Below are 19,686 nucleotides of genomic sequence, written 5' to 3'. Positions count from 1 at the left end.
AGAAACTCATGTCTACAAGCAAATTTCTTTTGCATAGACAAAGCCAAGGAGGAAAAAAAACAATGACATCTATAAGTTTAGGATAACAATTCATTTGCCTGACAGTGTGATAAGTAGCATAATAAATAAATAAATAAATAAATAAATAAATAAATAAATAAATAAATAAATAAATAAATAAATAGTGGTTTCTGTACTATTTGATACTTCTGGCCATATTGATAATATACAATATTTTGTTTCTTGCAATGAATTAAACCGCACTATCTTAAAAAACAACTTTTCATTTTAATTGGTAATTACTACTGCCTAAGCACTAATATTGGTACTAGAAATGTTTAATCCTCACAAGAGGTAATATGGTACTTTTTAAAAAAACTGCCTCCGGGAACTTTTTCCATGTTCCTGCACAACCAGTTAAATTCATTTTTTTTAACCAATTTATTCAACATGCTGAAGAACTAGTTAAACTACATTTTTCAGGACAGTGTTACCGCTGTTATTTTTTTTTCCACAAAATGTAGAAGAGAATACCAAACTATTAGTTCTGCTGTGTTACTTTCCCATGAAGAGTAATCTGCATGGGTGGATTTTTTTTTCTTTATGCATTTCTTTAATTGTAGGGTTAATGGGTAATTTCAGGTGACTAAAAAAAGTTGAATTTTTTCCCCATTTCTTTTTTTACTGGATCTCTTTTTTTCTATTTTGTGGTAATACTGCATGTTTTTTCTAGTGCAAAAGATGGAGCTTTTAAGATAATTTACAACACTGTAATTACCATTCTGTTCTTATCCAGAGGAGCAATCAATAGCAAACCAGGAAATTTAGTCTGTCCATTCCTTTTCCTTCGGTTATTGTTGAATTTGCTGTTGGTGAGAAAGATTGGGAGAGACCAGTTAGAGGTTTTGGAGTCAATATAAGGAGGTTTATTAAATTCGAATTTATGTATTGTTTGGATTAATCAGTTTGAATGTCCTGTACAGATAATTTTTAATGGATTGTTGGCTAAAAATAAATAAAAATTATTAAATCAAATGAATAGAGTGCCACACACGGAAAAGTCATATTTTATGTTTTGCATATTAAACATGGAGATTTGGGGCTTCAAATCAAATTTACAATTTCAGGGTGATGCAAGTTAAAGTGGCCAGCACTAAACCACTCTTTTATGACATGTGGAAGGGGAAGTAAAGTAAAATTAGTTTGAGAAAGCAAATAGGCCAGCAATGTGCTAGTTTACTTTACTTTACGTTATTGTCATTGCAGCTTGTACAACGAAATTGAATGTGATCTTCAGTGTACAATGACAGTTCGTGTTGTAGTTGTTAAGGAATCATGTGTAGTCATTAAGCGCAACATCAGGTGGTGGCTGGTTTCCTCATTGACTTGACTTATTGGAAGCTGGCAGTGAAGATCACAAGTCATAATGATGTGACTATGGGAAGCTGTGACCATTGTAACTGTGTACCAGCTGCCAAGTGCCCCAATCATGATCTGTGACTGTGGAGACACTACGACAGCCACAACTTCAAGAACTGGCCATAAGTCTTCTTGTTGAGCATTGTTGTAACTTTGAATGATTGCTGAACAAGAAGTCACTAAGTGAGGACTACCTGTATAGTCAAAAGCCCTTCCCTGTCTTTTATGGTTGACAAAGCATAACGATACCCCTGACAACAACAATCCGACCTACCACTGTAGTACTCTGGGGTCTCTGGCCTGCTGGCAAAATCATGTCTTCATATCTTCATGCTAGGGCCTGCTATTCAGGTGTAGACCTTGGGGGATGCACAAGGAAGATCCCTGGAGGGACAGCTGAATCCAGTGAAGGATTCAGCATCTTCTTTTCTCAAATAGCAGAGTGTAGGCAGAAGTGCATCTTTTTTTCTGCCAGTTGGAGAGGAATGACATTCCACCCTCCTTCCCATCAGAAGATAGACTCCCCTCTCAGTCAGGTTAATCTGGATTGCTGAGGGTTGCTGTCTTTGCTACTTCCTGCTTCTACCCACCTTTCCCAAAGTTGTCATTCACTTATACCTGTCTAATGAGCATAGAACAAAGAGGCCTTCAAGGACACTGGTTGCAGTTGGCAGAGGAAAGATTTAGAAAGCTGTTGCAGGAAGGCAAGTGGGAATGCCTGTTTCCACTGCAACTGGCATTACCACAGCTCCAGTGGCAAGCCAATCGGCACCAACATGAGGTGTGACATCTGGTTATTGAACTAGGAGGGTAGCAGCCCCTCAGTTTATCTGCTTCGATACAGAGCTGTGTGTTGTATTATTTATAATATATTTTGTATTTCCTATATCTTAACTGCCCATCTTCCTTGCATTCCTTCCATTGCTCTGGACAGTGTATAATATCATCAATAAAATTAAACATTAAAATCAGAGTTTGGGATTAAATGTTTTAAAATAATAAAAATATTAAAGTTTCAGAAAGTAAAAAATTCCAAGATGCGGATTAGCAGTTGTTAATACAGGCAGAGGGCAAGATTCCCATGGGGCCAGTGAGCCCCATCGTTGTGTGGACCTCTGTGACAAAGCCAGGTTTTGTGCCCTTTGTAGAAGGCCAAGAGATTGGAGGCTTTCCTCACTACTGAGGGCAAGATGTTCCACAGTGCAGGGGTGGGGGCAGAGGAGGCCCTTTTCCTAGATTCCCCCCACTTGAAATTCTTTGATTGACAGGCTCTGTAATATAGCTTCCCTGTCTGAACAGGTGGGACAGTCTAATGGGATATGTTCCGTACAAAGCATATATAGTACCTGAATGAAATCCACAAGTTGTTTCAGACTGTTGCTCACATGCTCTGTGTGTTTGTATGGAACTAACTGAAATAGTACCTGGAGGGCAGTGAATGGAGGATTGTAACTTTGACGCTCTTGTGTTTAACATAGTAAAATTAAATCCTTGTGGCCTTAAAAAGAGGGTAATCCCTCTTTTGGCATCTATCTGATCCTTCAGAAGAACGTTCAGTAGAAATTGATTAGAACAGTCCTCCTTGTTGGATAGTAAAAAACACTGGAAGGAGAAATCTACACTTGATTGGCAGCAAGTGGTTGCTAATAAGTGTTGTTTGTCAACATTCTATTTTACAGAAATGGGCAAAGAAGAATAGTTTAAACAGTGTTTTTGGTGTTGATGGTATTATTTTGTTTATAACATGATTTAAACTCCTGTTTTCTTTTTAAAAAATCCTTATTTATATTGAGGTTCTTAGAATTATTTAATTTTGCATTACTTATTTTTTATTTAGCATAATACTCTAAAATATTTTTTCCTATTTGTGTTTAGGCATATTGTAATATTTCATCATTTAAAATAAGTTTATTAGTATTATATGCTTTCACACCAATTAAGAAATAGATGTCTCTTATTTCAGATTTGAAAGTTGTTGCGTATTACCAGATATTCTAAACAGTGCTACAGATATAATAGGGAAACCACAAGAATGCTAGGGCTTGATAAGATAGAACTATCAAAGCAGAAATATTAATACTAGTAATAGTAATAATTCATAAACTTCTCTTAGCTGTTAAGGTGCTTTGCATGTATTATGTTTTAAGTTGTCTTCCTTGTTTCAAGTATTGAAACTGAAAAAAATACACGTCTTCAGTCTTTTAATTGTTAAACCACAGAATGAAAACAGGGGAAGTGGAACTCTTTTCAGGCTGTATTTATTATTAAACATGTGCTGTGTGAAATGCATATATCTCTACCTTTTCCAACTTTAGTATTTACTCATCCAATGAGATTTGGATGGCAAATTATGGCCAAGTGAGGAATATGCAAAAATCTCAAAGTTCTCTTTCTCCTTCAGATTGTTGTTTCTATTGGCTACAGCAGTTGTTTAAATTGCAGTTCAATAAGCATAGTGTTTAAACTAGATGACCCCACTGGCAGATGCCAAGAGGAAGCCTTTTAGAGAAACCTGTACATTTGTAGACTTTGGCAGCATACCATTAAATCTGTGTGAAAGATTTAATTCACAAATGTCTTCAGCTGGAAAAAAAAAAAGAGAAACTGCAGGATGGCTAATGAATTGCTGAAACTTTTTTTCCTAGTATAATGGAAAGGTTTTTAATTTTGGAGAATGTATTTATCTGATTCTCATTATCTATTTTGGAACTAAAATATGATCCCCCTTTATTTTCAATTATTATGATAAAGAATCATTTGACTCATCAAATGGGCAACTATTTTTATCTGTGGGGCCCCATTTTCTAGGACACCATTTGAAATATTTATTGTGATTATGCAAAAGGATAACAGAGTTCAAAAGAGCAGGCCCTAGTTAAGAAGGATGATCATGAAACAAATAGAATTTGTTTTCTGAACTTGGAGCAAAACATTTCTACTTCTACTGTTCTGTGGAATCCTTTTTAAGCTTTTTGTGTTCTAGGAGAATAAAATTCAAAATATTTTCATTATTCTGCCATAGGAATTAAGTTCATATTCAGTTCCTTATTTCCTCATTCTTCATCTTAGGACAACCAAAATAGGTGAAATGGAAGTCTCTGCTTGATGTTTCATACCATGTAGCCTGCTGAAAGATTATTTGGTTATTTGATCAGACATTGAGCTTTAAAAATGTTTTTATATAATATTTATCCTGCCTGCAGACAAAAATGAGTACAGCAAGAAAGCAAAAATAGATCCAGTACAATGCATCTCATAAGCCACATATCAACAGCAAACAGCTGACTGACAATTGGAGGCTTCTTCCTAATTCACGTGCACTGTATACAGTTTTCATATTTATATGCCTATGAAAAAAGAATAATAACAAAAGCAAAAAAAAATTCATTCAACTTCCTGAAAGTTGAATAGCATAACAGCATTATCTAAAGTGATTATCTACAATACTCACTTTTATAATTGGCAGCTTTCCTGAAAAATAAAGAACCAAATATATGGAACATATAGAAAATATCACATTTAGTTTATTACCCATACCTTCTGACTTGCTTGCTGTACAAGCTATAAAATAGCTTTAATTCACCAATAGATAGGAGCAATGTGTGCTTCACTAACTGTCATCCATGCACCTACCAGTGGTTCTATCCAGTGGTGGGTTCCTACCGGTTTAGACTGGTTCGTGCTGAACTGGTAGTGGTTTGGCAGACTGGGTTGCAGGAACTGGCAGCGACCCAGGCCTGCCACACCCCTGAACCCTATAGCCCAGCTGCCAGGAGGGAGTCTTTTGACTATTTGTAACCATCATCTACATCATTTGCAACCATCGAGGCCACCCGGGAATGCTGTGGCCACCCGGGAATGCTGTAGCCTAACCGAGTGAGCTGTTGAGAACTTGTGGGCCACTACCATCTCGCAAACCTGTCGGGCCGCCTGTGGAGGGAGGCGGGCGGTGACCTCCCGACCACCGGGGCTGAAGACACCTGTTTGGAGCCTGGAAGATCAGGCTGAGACCGTCTGGCTGCCGTGGAAGCGGCTATCGGCGCCTATTTGGGGGTACCCGACCCCCCTAGGTTGTCTGACGCCTCCTCTGCTGCTGTGCTGTTGTGGGGTCAGGCTAGGGGCAGGGTAGGGTTAGTTAGAATTTAGGGTGGGGTTAGTGTTAAGTTATAGTTAGGTTAAGGTTAGGGTAGGGTGAGGGTGGGGGTGGGGTTGCTAGCCTGATGGCCTGCCGACGGGCTGCTTCCACGGGTGGCGTCACAGTACAGCTGGGAGTGGGGTTGTTCCCCCCTCCCTTTTTGCCGTGGGGCTATCCCTGGCTCCCGGATGTTTCTTTGTCCCCGATGGGAGGGGGTGTTGCTGGCTGCCATCTCCTGCGGTTGGCCCTGCAGCTTTCGCGGTTGTAGCCTGCCGTCTCTCAGACTTTCCCGGCCTTACTCTGGACTATCATTGGCTTATTGCTTTTATGCCCTTGCTATCATTCTGGACTTCGGACATTCAGCTTTGGGAGGCTTGGACATTATTTCTCTGGCCTCCTGGATTATGTAATTGCTCGGACTGCGCAGACCCATAATTTTTTATACACCTGTAATTTTTATTAATAATTTTTATATACAAAAATTGTATATTTAAACGTGTGGGGAGAGTATGGTGTGACTGGGATTGATTGAATGTTCCCACTTTTATTGTAATATTGTTGTTCTACTTTAACTTGTATTGTGGGGATTGATTGGTTGTATGCATGGGTATGTTAGGGCTGGGAGTTTAGCCGGATCCTCCTGGGAGTTTAGCCGGATCCTCCTGCACTGAGTGCAGGCTGGGAGTTTAGCCGGATCCTCCTGCACTGAGTGCTTTGGCAGAAGTGCTAGGGGGACCCGGGCTCGGTCCCAGCCCTTGGATGTGTGTGTCGAAGGGCCTGCCAATGAATTTGGCGGCTTGGGGAGAGGGTGGTGGGACCACAGATGCGGGTGTGGGCCGGAACATTGGGGTCATAATGGGGAGGGGCAGATATGGTGGGAACTTCAGGGCTAGCCATTACCGGGGAAGGAGGGTTCCCTATATCAGAGGTATCCCTCCTTCCGGCCCTGTGAGTTCCACTCCAAGGCCAGATGGTCTCAGGTTGCTGATGCTAAATGCCAGGTCTGTGGTTCACAAGGCTCCCCTCGTCCAGGACCTAATTTTAGATGAGGGGCAGACCTGGCATGTATTACTGAAACCTGGCTGGGCCCGGAGGGAGGCGTCCCCCTCACAGAGATGTGCCCAGAGGGTTTTCAGGTGCTTCATCAACCGTGACCCCAGAGAAGGGGCGGGGGAGTGACCATTGTTATCCGACAGTCCTTAGCTCCTTGTAGGATCCCTGCTCCAGAGCTTGTCGGGTGTGAGTCCTTGCTGGTGAAGATGGACCTTGCGGGTCAAGTGGGCTTGTTGTTAAAGTACCTGCCTTCCAACAGCGTGGCAACAGCCCTCCCCTTGCTCCTTGAGCCAATAGCCGAGCTGGCGGTCGAGTTCCCCAGACTTATGGTACTGGGGGACTTCAATTTGCCTTCGCTTGGCGAACACTCTGATGGAGCACAGGAGTTCATGGCTTCCATGACAGCCATGGGCTTGACCCAAGTAATCCAGGGTCCGACTCACTCAGCGGGCCACACACTTGACCTCGTATTTCTCTCGGAGCAGTGGAGTTGTGATCTTGGTCTGAGGGGTAGTGAGATCTTGCCCCTGTCATGGTCGGACCACTTCCTATTGAGGCTTGACTTTCGGAGACCAATCCCCCGCTGTAGGGAGGAGGAACCGATTAGGTGGTTCCACCCCAGGCGTCTTATGGATCCCCAGGGTTTCCAGACGGCGCTTGGCGTTATGCCTGATACTCTCGCCCACAGTTCGGTGGAGACCTTAGTCACTACTTGGAACTCGGTAGCGTCTGAGGCTCTCCACCGAATTGCGCCTTTACGGCCGATTCGCAGCAGTGGATCCAGGAGGGCTCCTTGGTTTACCGAGGACCTCCGGGAGATGAAGCACCAAAAGAGACGCCTAGATCGCTGCTGGAGGGCCAGTAAATCCGAGTCAGACCGAGCACTCTTAAAAGCCTGCATCGGAGCATATCAATCGGCATTACGGACAGCCAAGAACAACCACATTGCCGCTCTGATTGCGTCCGCTGAGTCCTGCCCTGCCGCCTTGTTTAGGGTGACCCGCTCCCTCTTAAACACAAGGGTTGCGGGGAACCCTTTACAAGGTAGAGCAGAGGAATATGTCCAGTTCCTCGCGGACCATGTTGCTCGGCTTCGGATGGACCTGGACTCCAATTGCGCAGAGCCAGCCGAGGTACCGGGGGAAGGTCTTGAACGACACCTCTGGACTGATTTTCAACCTGTTGCTCCTGATGAAGTGGACAAGGCCATGGGAGCGGTGAGTGCCTCCACATGTGTACTGGACCCGTGCCCCTCCTGGCTGGTCGCGAACAGCAGGGAGGTGACACGGGGCTGGATCCAGACGATGGTGAATGCCTCTCTTTGGGAGGGTTTCTTTCCACCGGCATTGAAGGTAGCGGTGGTGAGATCCCTCCTGAAGAAGCCATCACTGGACCCAGCCAGTTTGAACAACTACTGTCCAGTCTCCAACCTCCCCTTCATTGGAAAGGTTGTTGAGAAAGTGGTGGCCTCGCAACTCCGGCGGTCCTTGGATGAAGCCGATTATCTAGGCTCCTTTCAGTCTGGTTTCAGGCCTGGCTACAGCACGGAAACCGCTTTGGTCGCACTGACCAATGATCTCTGGAGAGCCAGGGATGGAGGTCATTCCTCCATCCTAGTGCTCCTTGACCTCTCAGTGGCCTTCGATACCATCGACCATGGTATCCTTCTGCGACGGTTGTGAGAGGTGGGGATGCGAGGCACCGTTTTTCGGTGGTTCTCCTCCTACCTCTCGGACAGGTCACAGTCGGTGTTAGTTGGGGAGGAGAGGTCGACCCCTAGACCCCTGAAATACGGGGTTCCTCAGGGTTCGGTCCTGTCCCCCCTGCTATTTAATATCTACATGAAGCCACTGGGTGAGATCATTCGACGGCATGGGATAAAACACCATCAATATGCGGACGATACACAGTTGTATCTGTCCGCCCCGTGCCAACTCAGTGAAGCGGTTGACATGATGTGCCAGTGCCTGGAGGCTGTTAGGGTCTGGATGGGGGTTAACAAGCTTGTACTCAATCCAGACAAGACCGAGTGGCTGTTGTGTTTCCCTCCCAAAAACTTGGTCAATATTCCATCACTCAGGCTGGGGGGTGAAAATCTATGCCCCTCAGACAGGGCTTGCAACTTGGGGGTCCTCCTGGATCCACAGCTGACTGTAGAACACCAGTTGTCAGCTGTGACCAGGGGGGCATTTGCCCAGGTTCGCCTGGTGCACCAGTTGCGTCCCTACCTGGACTGGGAGGCCCTCGCAACAGTCACTCATGCCCTTGTGACCTCAAGACTGGACTACTGCAATGCGGTCTACATGGGACAGCCCTTGAAGAGTATTCGGAGACTTCAACTCGTCCAGAACGCAGCCGCGCGAGCGATTGTGGGTGCACCTCGGTACACCCACGTTACACCTATCTTCCGTGAGCTGCACTGGTTACCGATCAGTCTCCGGATACGCTTCAAGGTGCTAGTCGTAACTTATAAAGCCCTTCATGGTATTGGATCTGGGTACTTGAGAGACCGCCTGCTGCTAATTACCTCCCACAGACCCATTAGATCTCACAGGGTTGGCCTCCTCCGGGTGCCATCTACCAGCCAATGCCACCTGGCTATTACCCGGGGGAGGGCCTTCTCTGTAGCAGCTCCGGCCCTCTGGAATGAACTCCCCGCAGGGATTCGGACCCTCACCTCTCTCCAGGCCTTCCGAAAAGCTGTCAAAACCTGGCTTTGCCGGCAGGCCTGGGGGTGATGAGTTCCCTCCCCTCTCGACATGTATGGTTGTGCGACTGTTGTCTACTTTTATTATTTGTATTTTGTCTTTTATGTTCCCCTTTTTTTTCCCCTTGAATTGTTCGCTGCCCTGAGTCCTCCCGGAGAAGGGCGGCATACAAATAATAAAATACAAATACAAGTACAAACCGGTTCTCCTGGCAACACTTGTTTTTTGCTTCTATGCATGCGCAGAACAATTTTTATTGCACTGTGCATCAAATGCACATGAAATGTGTGTGTGCGGCGCGGCCACAAGCAAACCAGCAGTAATGACTGCCGGAATCCACCCCTGGTTTTATCAATGGAAAGTGTTTGTGATGAGCTGTGACGGCACAGTGATTAGAATGCAGTACTGCAAGCTAACTGCTCACAGCCAACAGTCCATCCTGGCCAACTTAAGGCTGACTCAGTCTTCCATTCTTCTGAGATGGGTAAATTGAGGACCCAGATTGTTGGGAACAATATGCTGACTCTGTAAACCTCTTACAGCTCTTACAGTGCTCTAAAGCACTGTAAAGTTGTATATAAGTCTTAAGTGCTATTGCTATTGCTAATGCAATGTACTTAGCATATTCTTCAAATCTCATGGATTGAAGAGGCAAAACAATTCAACAATGTAGGGTAAGCAATCAAAATTTCCATTCTTTTTTTCTTTTACTAGTGATAGCCTTAGGAAGTGTGTGTTTTCTTCTGAATCGTGATATAATAGACACTGATATTCTGTGAATAGAAAGGCTTGCAGTGCAAAGGAATCGCTCTCCTGAAGTCACCATTGAATCTTTAGAACATAAAAGCTGCATACATCCAAAATTGAATAGTTGGTAAAAAGAGTTCAATACACTGTGCATTTTCACAAAATCAGGTTCTATGATTGTGTCCTCATATTTCTCCTTTTAAAACTTCCAGTCGTTCCTGTGATTTTGGAAGGACTAACTTACGATGAAAAACGGGGACCTTGCAGTGTTGGCTCCAATGTACGGGATTCTGCTTGCTATGTATGTTGGGCTTTTGCTCGTGCCTATGATCCTCTAGAACTGAAGCCTTTTGTTAACCAGATTGCAAGGTAAGTTTTTAAAATGAAATACCAATACCAATTTCTTTAAATAAAATATTTTTCAAGAAATGAAATAATACATCATATTAATGCTACTTAAAAGGTTAAATGTAGAGCTATTATTCTAAGATCTTATTTAAAATATATAAATATTTGCATTCGGGTTATATAAGAGAACATATCCAGTACAGATCTGTCTAACGTCTGGAGAACCTCTTGATTGTGTCACATTCAATGCATTCTTATTGGAAAACATACTCTGGAGATAAAACAAATGGCATCATAGTTACTTGCTTTACCTCTAGATTCTTGTTGGTATGGAGTAGTTCATGATACTATTTTTATTACATTTGGGCATCAGTTAATATATACTGTATACTGTAGATATATATAGTATATGCATATAAGTATACGTTGTAAGTATGTATACATATAGAAGTATGTACAGTATACATGCAAACTATATATATCTGTAGGTTGTATGCAAAACATTGTTTTATATACATATTATATAACTATAGCTAACAAGTTTCATTATGTGCTTATGAAACTGAATGGAACTGTGCCCGTGGATTCTGTTACCTATGATAAAAGTTCTTTTACTAAAGTGACTATAGATGAAAAAAGTTTGGAGTGCTTTTTTGGTGTGTTTTTTTAATGTGGGAGCTCAGCAATAAACTGTATGTTGAGAATCAGGAACTTTTGGGTGCATGACGCATAGTTTCACCTCTATTAGTATACGTTGGTTTACAGCCAATAACAGTAATCATCTATCTTTTTTTCCCTTGTTTCTTAGTTCTAGCCTTAGGTGTGTCACTCATTCTGTCTGAGAAGAGCCATCTATTTAGCCACAAACACATTGTTGCTATCTTTTTACAGAATACCAGTTCACTCTTTGAACAAATCTTTGCAAAGGAAATTGCACTGATTTTGTGTTCAGGTTTAGTGCAAGTGATCTCAGATCTCATAATGTATTTCCCTTAGTTTGGCCTAAAGTAATACCTTCTAATGCCTATAGCCTATGCATACACTGATTGGCTTTAACCATTTGCATGGCATGATGAATGGTCCCTTTGACCTAGTAGTTAAGCACATTCTGTGGACATATGCAATATAATAATAAAAAAATAGTAAAACAAATTGAATAATATTTTCAAGTAAATTTCAGAGCATAACATTGCCTAATTGTGATATGGAAAGCTTTGAAAGCAGAATTGAATGGGTTGTTATTAGTGAGTGTGGATAAGAAGGCTATAAGAAAAAGTGTATATTGGATGATTGTTACAGCTACAGTGGAATGTAGTAAAATATTTTTCAATAATAAATAAATAAATAATAATAAATAATAAATAATAATAAATAATAATAAATAATAATAAATAATAATAAATAATAAATAAATAATAAATAAATAATAAATAAATAATAATAAATAGTAAATAATAAATAGTAAATAATAAATAATAAATAAATAATAATAAATAAATAATAAATAAATAAATAATAAATAAATAAATAAATAAATAAATAAATAAATAATAAATCTGCCAAATGAGAGCCAGTTTGGTATTCTGGGTAAGGCATCAGTCTCAAAACTCAGTGACCAAGAATTCTAGTCCATCTTATACACAAAGCCAGCTGGGTGACCTTGAGCCAGTCAATTTTTTTTCAGCCCCCCTATGAAGTTAAGCAATGGCAATCCACTTCTGAAAAACCTTACCAGGAAAACTGCAGGGACTTGTCCAGGCAAACTTCAAAAATTGGGCATGATTGAACGGAAGAAGAAAAAACCCCTTGCCAAATATTATAATATTTTTATGGTTTATTGAAAAGCTTATTTGTGGAGGTTACAGTATAATGCTGAGTTTCTATAATTATTTAAAAAGACTCAAGATATTATTTACTTAAAAGTTCTATTTAGTTTAATTGTTGGATAATTTTGTTGCTTTGGCAATGGTTACAGAACTGACATATAAATAATTAGAACTGAAGTTTACTCTTGAGAAGATGGGAAAACTCCTCCTTTATCTGTGCTTCAGAATTGGACTATATTTCAACTCAGAAAGATTTTGTCAAAGTGTGGGAGTGCAGGCAATTTAGTCTTCCCTGGAGTACTGCATGATGAGAAGAAAAGAGAGGTGTGGCTCTCATGTAAATGGAGCCACTTGGCCTTAGGGCAAGATTAGCCTGCAGAATCAGGAAATATGAATATTGCTCAGAGCTACATCTTGTGCTGTGATGAAATGCTGAGAATAATTTTACACGAATAAGTTTGTTGCCTGACGAGTTCATTCTCAAGAGCAATTTCTTTTACATATTAAGTGAATTTGCACTCCATACAGGTAATCCTTGATTTATGATCACAAATTGAACTCAACTTTTTTCTTACTAAGCAAAGCATTTTTAAAGTGAGTGTTGCCCCATTTAGACCTTTTTTGCCACTGTTGTTAAAGAAATCACTGCAGTTAAGTGAATCACGCAGTCATTAAGCGAATTTGACTTCCCCATTCACTTCGCTTGTAGGAAGCTGGCTGGTCATAAGACCCTGGGACAGGACATCTGACATAAATACATGTCACTTGTCAAGCCCCCTGAATTTTGATCATGTGACCATGGGGATGTTGCAAAGTTGTGTGAAAACTAGAAACATAGAAAACTGGTGGCAAAAAAAGATCTAGTGGTCCATCAAGTCTGCCATTTGAAGTTTTTTTTAAAGAAAATTGTTGGATGATGGATATGTGTTTATCCAAAGCATATTTAAACTCAGTTATTGGCCACCTCTGTTGGAAGTTGGTTTCAAGCTTCCACTACTCTTTCTCTGAAGTAATACTTTCTAATATTACTTTTGAACTTCCCTCCTGTAAGTTTGAGGTTATGCCCTCTGTGTTCTTGATTTTTGCTTAATATTGCCTTCTCGAACCTTATTCACATCCTTAAATGACCACAACGGGTTATAAGTAACTTTTTTCACTGCCATTCTAAATTTGAAGCGTTACTAAACAAATGGGTGTAAGTCAAGGACTACCTGTGTCTCAGTTTTCCACATCAGCATGTTCAGATTTTTCAATTAAAGATATTTTCAAAATAGACTAATGAGCTCTTTCAAATTGCAGGCTTTTTTCTCTTAAACCAAGAGTCTGATAACACCTCTGGCATTGCTTCTGTCCCATTGATTCATTTCTGACTTTCTCTACTTGTACTTTTTTAGTCCATATCTAGTGCAATTTAGCAGTCTGGAGGAAACTTCTCAGTGGATTGCTGGGAAGCACTGTGAGGCGAGGGAACAGATCTTCCCTCAGTCAAATAAGTAGTCTCCAGAAGAATGTTGAAAGTCTGAATAGCGGCTAAGCAGAAAGCAAACGATATGGTAGCTTCCTTCTGAGGAGTTTATTCAGGATGCTGGAGGAGATAAGAAGCTTCCTTCTGAGGAGTTTATTCAGGATGCTGGAGGAGATAAAAGTTTCTTCATTCACAAGGTCTCTAACATCCTCCAGCTCCATGACATCGTCATAGAGGAGTGAAAGAGGATTCTAGTGGCGACTGTGAAGCTCTGGTGAATTCTATGCCCAAGAGGGTTAAGGCTGTACTAGAAAATAATGGTGATCACACAAAATATTAACATGTTGGGGCCCATTTGGACATTATCACTTAGGGGTATACTCACTTTTGTTGCCAGCAGTTTAGACATTAATGGTGGTGTGGTGTGTTATTTTGAGGGGACAGCACATTTACACTGCTGTACAGGCTGTATACTCACTGCTTTACATTGTAGCCAAGTGTCATTTCTTCAGTGTTGTCACATGAAAAGATATACTTAAATATTTACAAAATGTGAGGGGCTGTACTCACTTCTGTGATATACTGTATGTGTATGTGCATACACACTTACACACTCAGAGATTTTTTGCCTTTTCCTTTCTCTTTTCAGTGCCCTGATTATAGCTGCTATATTTGACCGTGATGTTAACTGCAGAAGAGCAGCCTCGGTAAGTTTAATTATAATCTATGGGACAGCATTGAGATGATTTTGCTCAGCAGTACCTTATGTTGTTCAGTAGCTATTTCAAATATTTTACTTCCTAGGTTTACATAAAAACAGAACATTGAATCTCATGTCTCATTCTTCATATCCAAAGTGTATTGTCTTTGTTTCATTGTTTTTATAACAGGTCAATATGCCAATTGTATAAAGGAACAGCTAAGACTGAAAGAACAGAGTGATCTTTCTGTTATGTCACCACTGGATGATTTTGATTTCAGTTCAAGTTTTTAACATATATAGAAAATAATCCTTAAATCATTTTGCAAGTATCTTTTTACTGTCAATCTGTTGGTGGGACTACAGCAAACATAAGGATCAACATATTGTATTAACCATTATTAACAGATTTGACGAGAAGGTGAAGAAAAACTTCATTTCTTTTGTCCCACATGTTCTGCTGGGAGGAATTTCTCTTTCTTCAGGCTTTGCTCTGCTTTCTGAGAAAATGAACAAGCTCAATTCAGTCCTGGATCTTGAACCAACCATTAAAGAAAAGGATCAGGTCTTCGATAGATACTACCGTACTGTCAGATCCTCTGATCCTTACCTTCATATTAAAACACAAACACATTGCTGTTGTCCATTATATTATCAGATGCAAACTCTGAAATCTGAAAAAGCTAGTCAGTTTATCAGTCTTGATTATTTCATACCTGTCTTTTTTATATAATTATAGTTATTTACCAGTTTCTTTTGTGGTCACGTCATTGTTCATAGATGTTAGAAATCCTTATTTTCTATATCAATTCTTTCTTGGCTTAAAAAAAAGCTTGATTTAGTTTTTTCATACCAGCTTTCACTTTACTTTTCATGTAAATTGGTTTAAGAAAGAAATTATATTATAATAATATATGTATGTCCTCTTGAAGAATAATATGTATTATGAAACATTGAGATATGTATTGTATTTGTATCTTTTTTATATCCTTTTCCTTCAGTTTTTCCATAATCTGAAGCAATTTCATAGTATTATTTATACACTCTGAAACAAATGTCACTCCATAGATGTCATATGTTCATATTCCAATAGATGTTTAGCTATTTAATATAAATATAAAATACAAATTAAATATTTCTTATAAAAATCTACAATACTGATTGTGAGTTAAATTAAGAATTAGTAATTTAAAAGTGCTATTATTTCAGTTTATGAGAATGAAAATTGTGTTTTTCCATGATATAACAAAAGATAGAAACAGAAATAAGTAGCCATTAGCATTTTGGATATTTACCAACAATTCAAGCTTAGACAGATGTAATATGACTCAACACCAAAAAGCAGAATTAATTAACTAGTTGCCTCTCTCACTCTTCCAACAAAGTCATAGTTTCATTCAAATTTAGTCTGCATATAGTTTTATATCTTCGTGAATTCATTTTTCTTCGAATTATTGTTTTCAGAGAATAAAAGATGGATTTACATAATTTAAAACTTGTTAATTTAAATAGATGGACAAACTATATTGTGAAATTAAAAACATACTAAACTGCTCCAAGTTATATTCTCAATTCTCTTTTGATGTCTGTGGGAATTATGTGTAATTTTGGAAATAGGCTGAGTTATCATCTTTGCACTACATGGTAATGGTACAAAAAGAATCTTATCTGAAGGCAGTTCCTGCTAATTACTGAAATTTACTTCAATGTCAAACTAGTTGTATATCACTTATACTATACTATTGATCTAAGATAGAAAAACATAGTTACACTCTCCATAAACATCCTTTTTTTATTTAGAAAATTCCTCTCCAGAGAAAATGAGAAACATTTTATTATTTGATGTTTTAAAAGTATATGCAAAAATATTTCACATTTAGCTATTAGATGTATATTGAATGTGCAATGTTTGTATTTGTGTGTGCATCTGTATGTGTCTGTGTCTTTTTTGTGCATGTGTGTATAGAGAGAATCTGTAGGTATATATGTATATAAGGACATGTTTTCATGCAGCTTAGAGGAGCGTAGCAAACTCATTGAAATCAACTGGTTTAGTAATGAATAAATTGTTTCTATACTAAACAGCATATTTAAATATATTTGCCCAAAGAATTGAGTGTGAAATTGCATGAAGTAAATAGACAGCAAGGCTTTGTTAAATTTGAGTAGCTGCCTTGAAATTGTTTTAATCCTATACAGTCATTGGATGCAACCCCTAAAAAGAAAAAAAAATGCTTTTGTCTATGGAAAAAGGAAGACTGAAATTGCTCTATGGAAGTATTTTGGGGCATTTGGATCCCCATTATTAGCATGATTTACCTTCAGTGTAAATTCTACCATATTGCCCCTTTCTCCTTTCCTTCTTATATATACAATAACTACCTAGAATTTTAGTTTTGATGACAGATACAGATGTATAAAAGCACACTTATCTATACACATTCACACTTTTTATTTTAAAGAAAGAACCAGCAGAAAGATAGAATTTTCTAATGTTTCAATTTATAGTATATGAAATCATATTCACTTTGGAGCAATTTTTATTCAGGCTGTACCTTATTGATTCAGAAAAGTGCTTTTCTGAAAACCGATTAACCATTTAAGCTAAAAAATTACTTTTTTCATTCTTTTATTATTATGTGGGTTGCATTGGAATTGCCAGAAAAATCAAGCGCATTATTTTTATGGGGAACAGGAGATTTCTTCTAAATTTCATTGAAGCTGAGAGATTCATTGTTGTATCGTAGAGTTCTTAAGTACTTCTCAAATGCATTGGTTGAATTTCTAGCACAACAAAATGCAGTATAATTATCATTTGTTTGGGCTCATAGTTAAAACGTTCCATGGCCAAAGTCATGGAAAAATCATATCAACCGGTTAAACTAAAGGGAAGTTGTATGTTAATATTGTCATGTTAAATTTGTATAAAATGATAGGTACAAAAAGATTTAAGCAACCATTTTTGCCAACTAAATATATATTTTGAGCTCTGAGAAACAGAGTTCTACTCTTCATTCTCCCCCATACTTGAATCTTACAATAATGTGGTTTTATCAGTCAAGCTCATTTATCTTCCTTTTCTCTCTCATGCAGTAATGAAATATGATACTTGAGTTTTATTTTAAAAAATACAAAATTCTAATTGATTCAATGTTTAACTCTGAATGTTTTGCATTTCAAAACTTATTTATGGTCTGTAAATGAGTTATAAATTACTCCAAACAAGTTAATGTTATAACTCATCTCATATAATTTATAAAAGAAATTTAGTTATATGAAACTGTTTAATGTAGAACACACTGCAGATTTAAAACTTTATGGAAGTTGTCTGGAAAATCTTTCTCAGTAGCTGTATTCTAAGGGCATTGTCTTTTCATTTCTACTGGAAGCCTTGTATCAGCAATGAAGGCCACTGTTCTGGGTGTGTCTGATTTTAATAAACACCCATTTCTAAACTGTTCGCACACAGCATATAAATTTAAAAGAGCATTAGCACATAACAGCTGCCTAAGGGCATATTCAGCTAACAAAGTTGACTTTTCATTTTAAAATAAAGCCCATGGGTCATTTATATTGCTGCGTGTTTGTTTTGAATTCATGATCTGGTGTTTATCTGCAAGCAAACCTGACTCATTTTTTTTTATGTTTGCTCTCTCTGTTCTTAGGCTGCCTTCCAGGAGAATGTTGGTAGACAGGTAAGGTAACTTAGGGGGGATGGGAAACAAACCCTTTCATTTAATTTTTTTGTAAATCCACTGAAGCATAAAATTAAGTGTAGGTGTTTTGTCACTTCTTGCAGTGAATAAGAGGTTTGGTGAATTTGGATAAATGATTTTGAAATCTAAAATTACCTTCCAGTCTTAAAAATGGTACTATGATGTTTCAGAAAATATAATTTCAGAATATTTTTCTGTGATTTCAGAATGTTTTTCTGTATTGAATTTATATTGGACTGGAGCTTTTCAGAAATCGGCATGTTCAAATATTATTTATTACTCTCTTTGTCAGGTAACCCTATCGTTCGGTTAAGAATGATGTGTGGGTGAGGAAGTTCCTTTAAAGAGAGATTTTTCAGTTGATAAGAGATACATAAGCATTGTTTGCTGTAGAGATTTGTTTTTTTAAAAAAAAAATATCATGCCTCGGCCAAATTTACTAAATTTGATTTGTAGTTTGCACTTATCATTGACAAGTGCATCCACCTCCCCTTGTGTTCCTAGTGTAAAAACAAGAAGTAGGAGTTGGTCCTGAATTTCAGTTTCTTTCAATTTTATGTCAACAAAACTCAAGTCATTTTTATTTTTCTAACAAAATAGAACCAATAGAAAAGGTGTTTACAGAATTTTCAAGTATGGTACCGGTACTATTTTCCTCTGAGTTTAAGATAATTTTGTTTCAGTAAGAGCTAACTTAAGCCTTCCAATGCATATTTGAAGCATTGGGTGTATATTACAGTTACCCAATACCATTTACCTATCTATAAAATTGTATTTATTGTATCTGATATGAAAATTTTATTTCTTGGTGCTTTAGCAGCCAGAAGCACCATGTTTTTAAGCAGAAGAAAACAGTTATTTTTACACTGAGAAGCATAATAGATTTTTTGTGGTACATTGAAGGTTGCACTCAAAAAATGAATGAAATATATATTACTTAATAAAAACATATTACAGATTAATGTTACATTAATCTGTAACATGTTTTAGACATATTCAGCAGAAAGACATGAGAAGATGCATACTTTAAAAAAAATTGCACTGTCACTTAACATTTTATATTGAAATTAAACTATTCCAAACTATCCACGTATCAATATCTTTTTACATATAATTCAATATGTCTTAAATATATATCATCCTTTACAGGTTCTGTATGTCAGATTCTTTTTTACTTAACTCCTTATTTTAATGTTCTGTTGCTTTAATATATGTCCCTCCTCCCCCCAAAAAACTTTTATCAAAGGATCAGAAATTCTTTGTTTATGTAAATCACTCACCTCAATTTTTAAGCCTGCCATTTCAGCATCACATGCAATAATATTATTTGGCCTTTTCATTTTACCAATTGAGATCCAGTTTAGACAGAAACAACACACATTATTAAGCCAAAATTGTAATTCTATGACCATGTAATCTTTCCAAAGAAGAACTATTGAATAATAATTCTTTATATAATTATAAATCCCAAATTGATAATATTTTGTTAAAAACTATATCCATGGTTAAATTGTATTGACCATGGTAATATATAGATACAATGGGAAAGTTCATATCATAGGAGTAAAT

General features: G+C 38.3%; 1 protein-coding gene across 2 annotated transcripts in view; it reads left to right on the top strand.

Annotated features, from left to right (window-relative positions):
- Nucleotides 1–19,686, top strand: part of TBCD (tubulin folding cofactor D) — a 159,330-nt gene that overhangs the window by 77,524 nt on the left and 62,120 nt on the right. For both annotated transcript variants that reach the window (XM_087709819.1, XM_087709818.1), the window contains 3 exons: nt 10,275–10,431; nt 14,351–14,408; nt 18,067–18,096. In XM_087709819.1, the coding sequence (XP_087565945.1) occupies nt 10,275–10,431; nt 14,351–14,408; nt 18,067–18,096 (245 nt within the window). The remainder of the gene's footprint in view (nt 1–10,274; nt 10,432–14,350; nt 14,409–18,066; nt 18,097–19,686) is intronic.

This window comes from Thamnophis sirtalis, unplaced genomic scaffold, assembly GCF_051295495.1.
Source record: "Thamnophis sirtalis isolate CommonGarterSnake01/CBP01778 unplaced genomic scaffold, rThaSir2_p1.2 scaffold_3, whole genome shotgun sequence".
In the NCBI taxonomy this organism is placed as follows: domain Eukaryota; kingdom Metazoa; phylum Chordata; class Lepidosauria; order Squamata; family Natricidae; genus Thamnophis; species Thamnophis sirtalis.
Note: the sequence above shows the minus strand (reverse complement) of the source record. Positions and strands in the feature narration are given on the sequence as shown.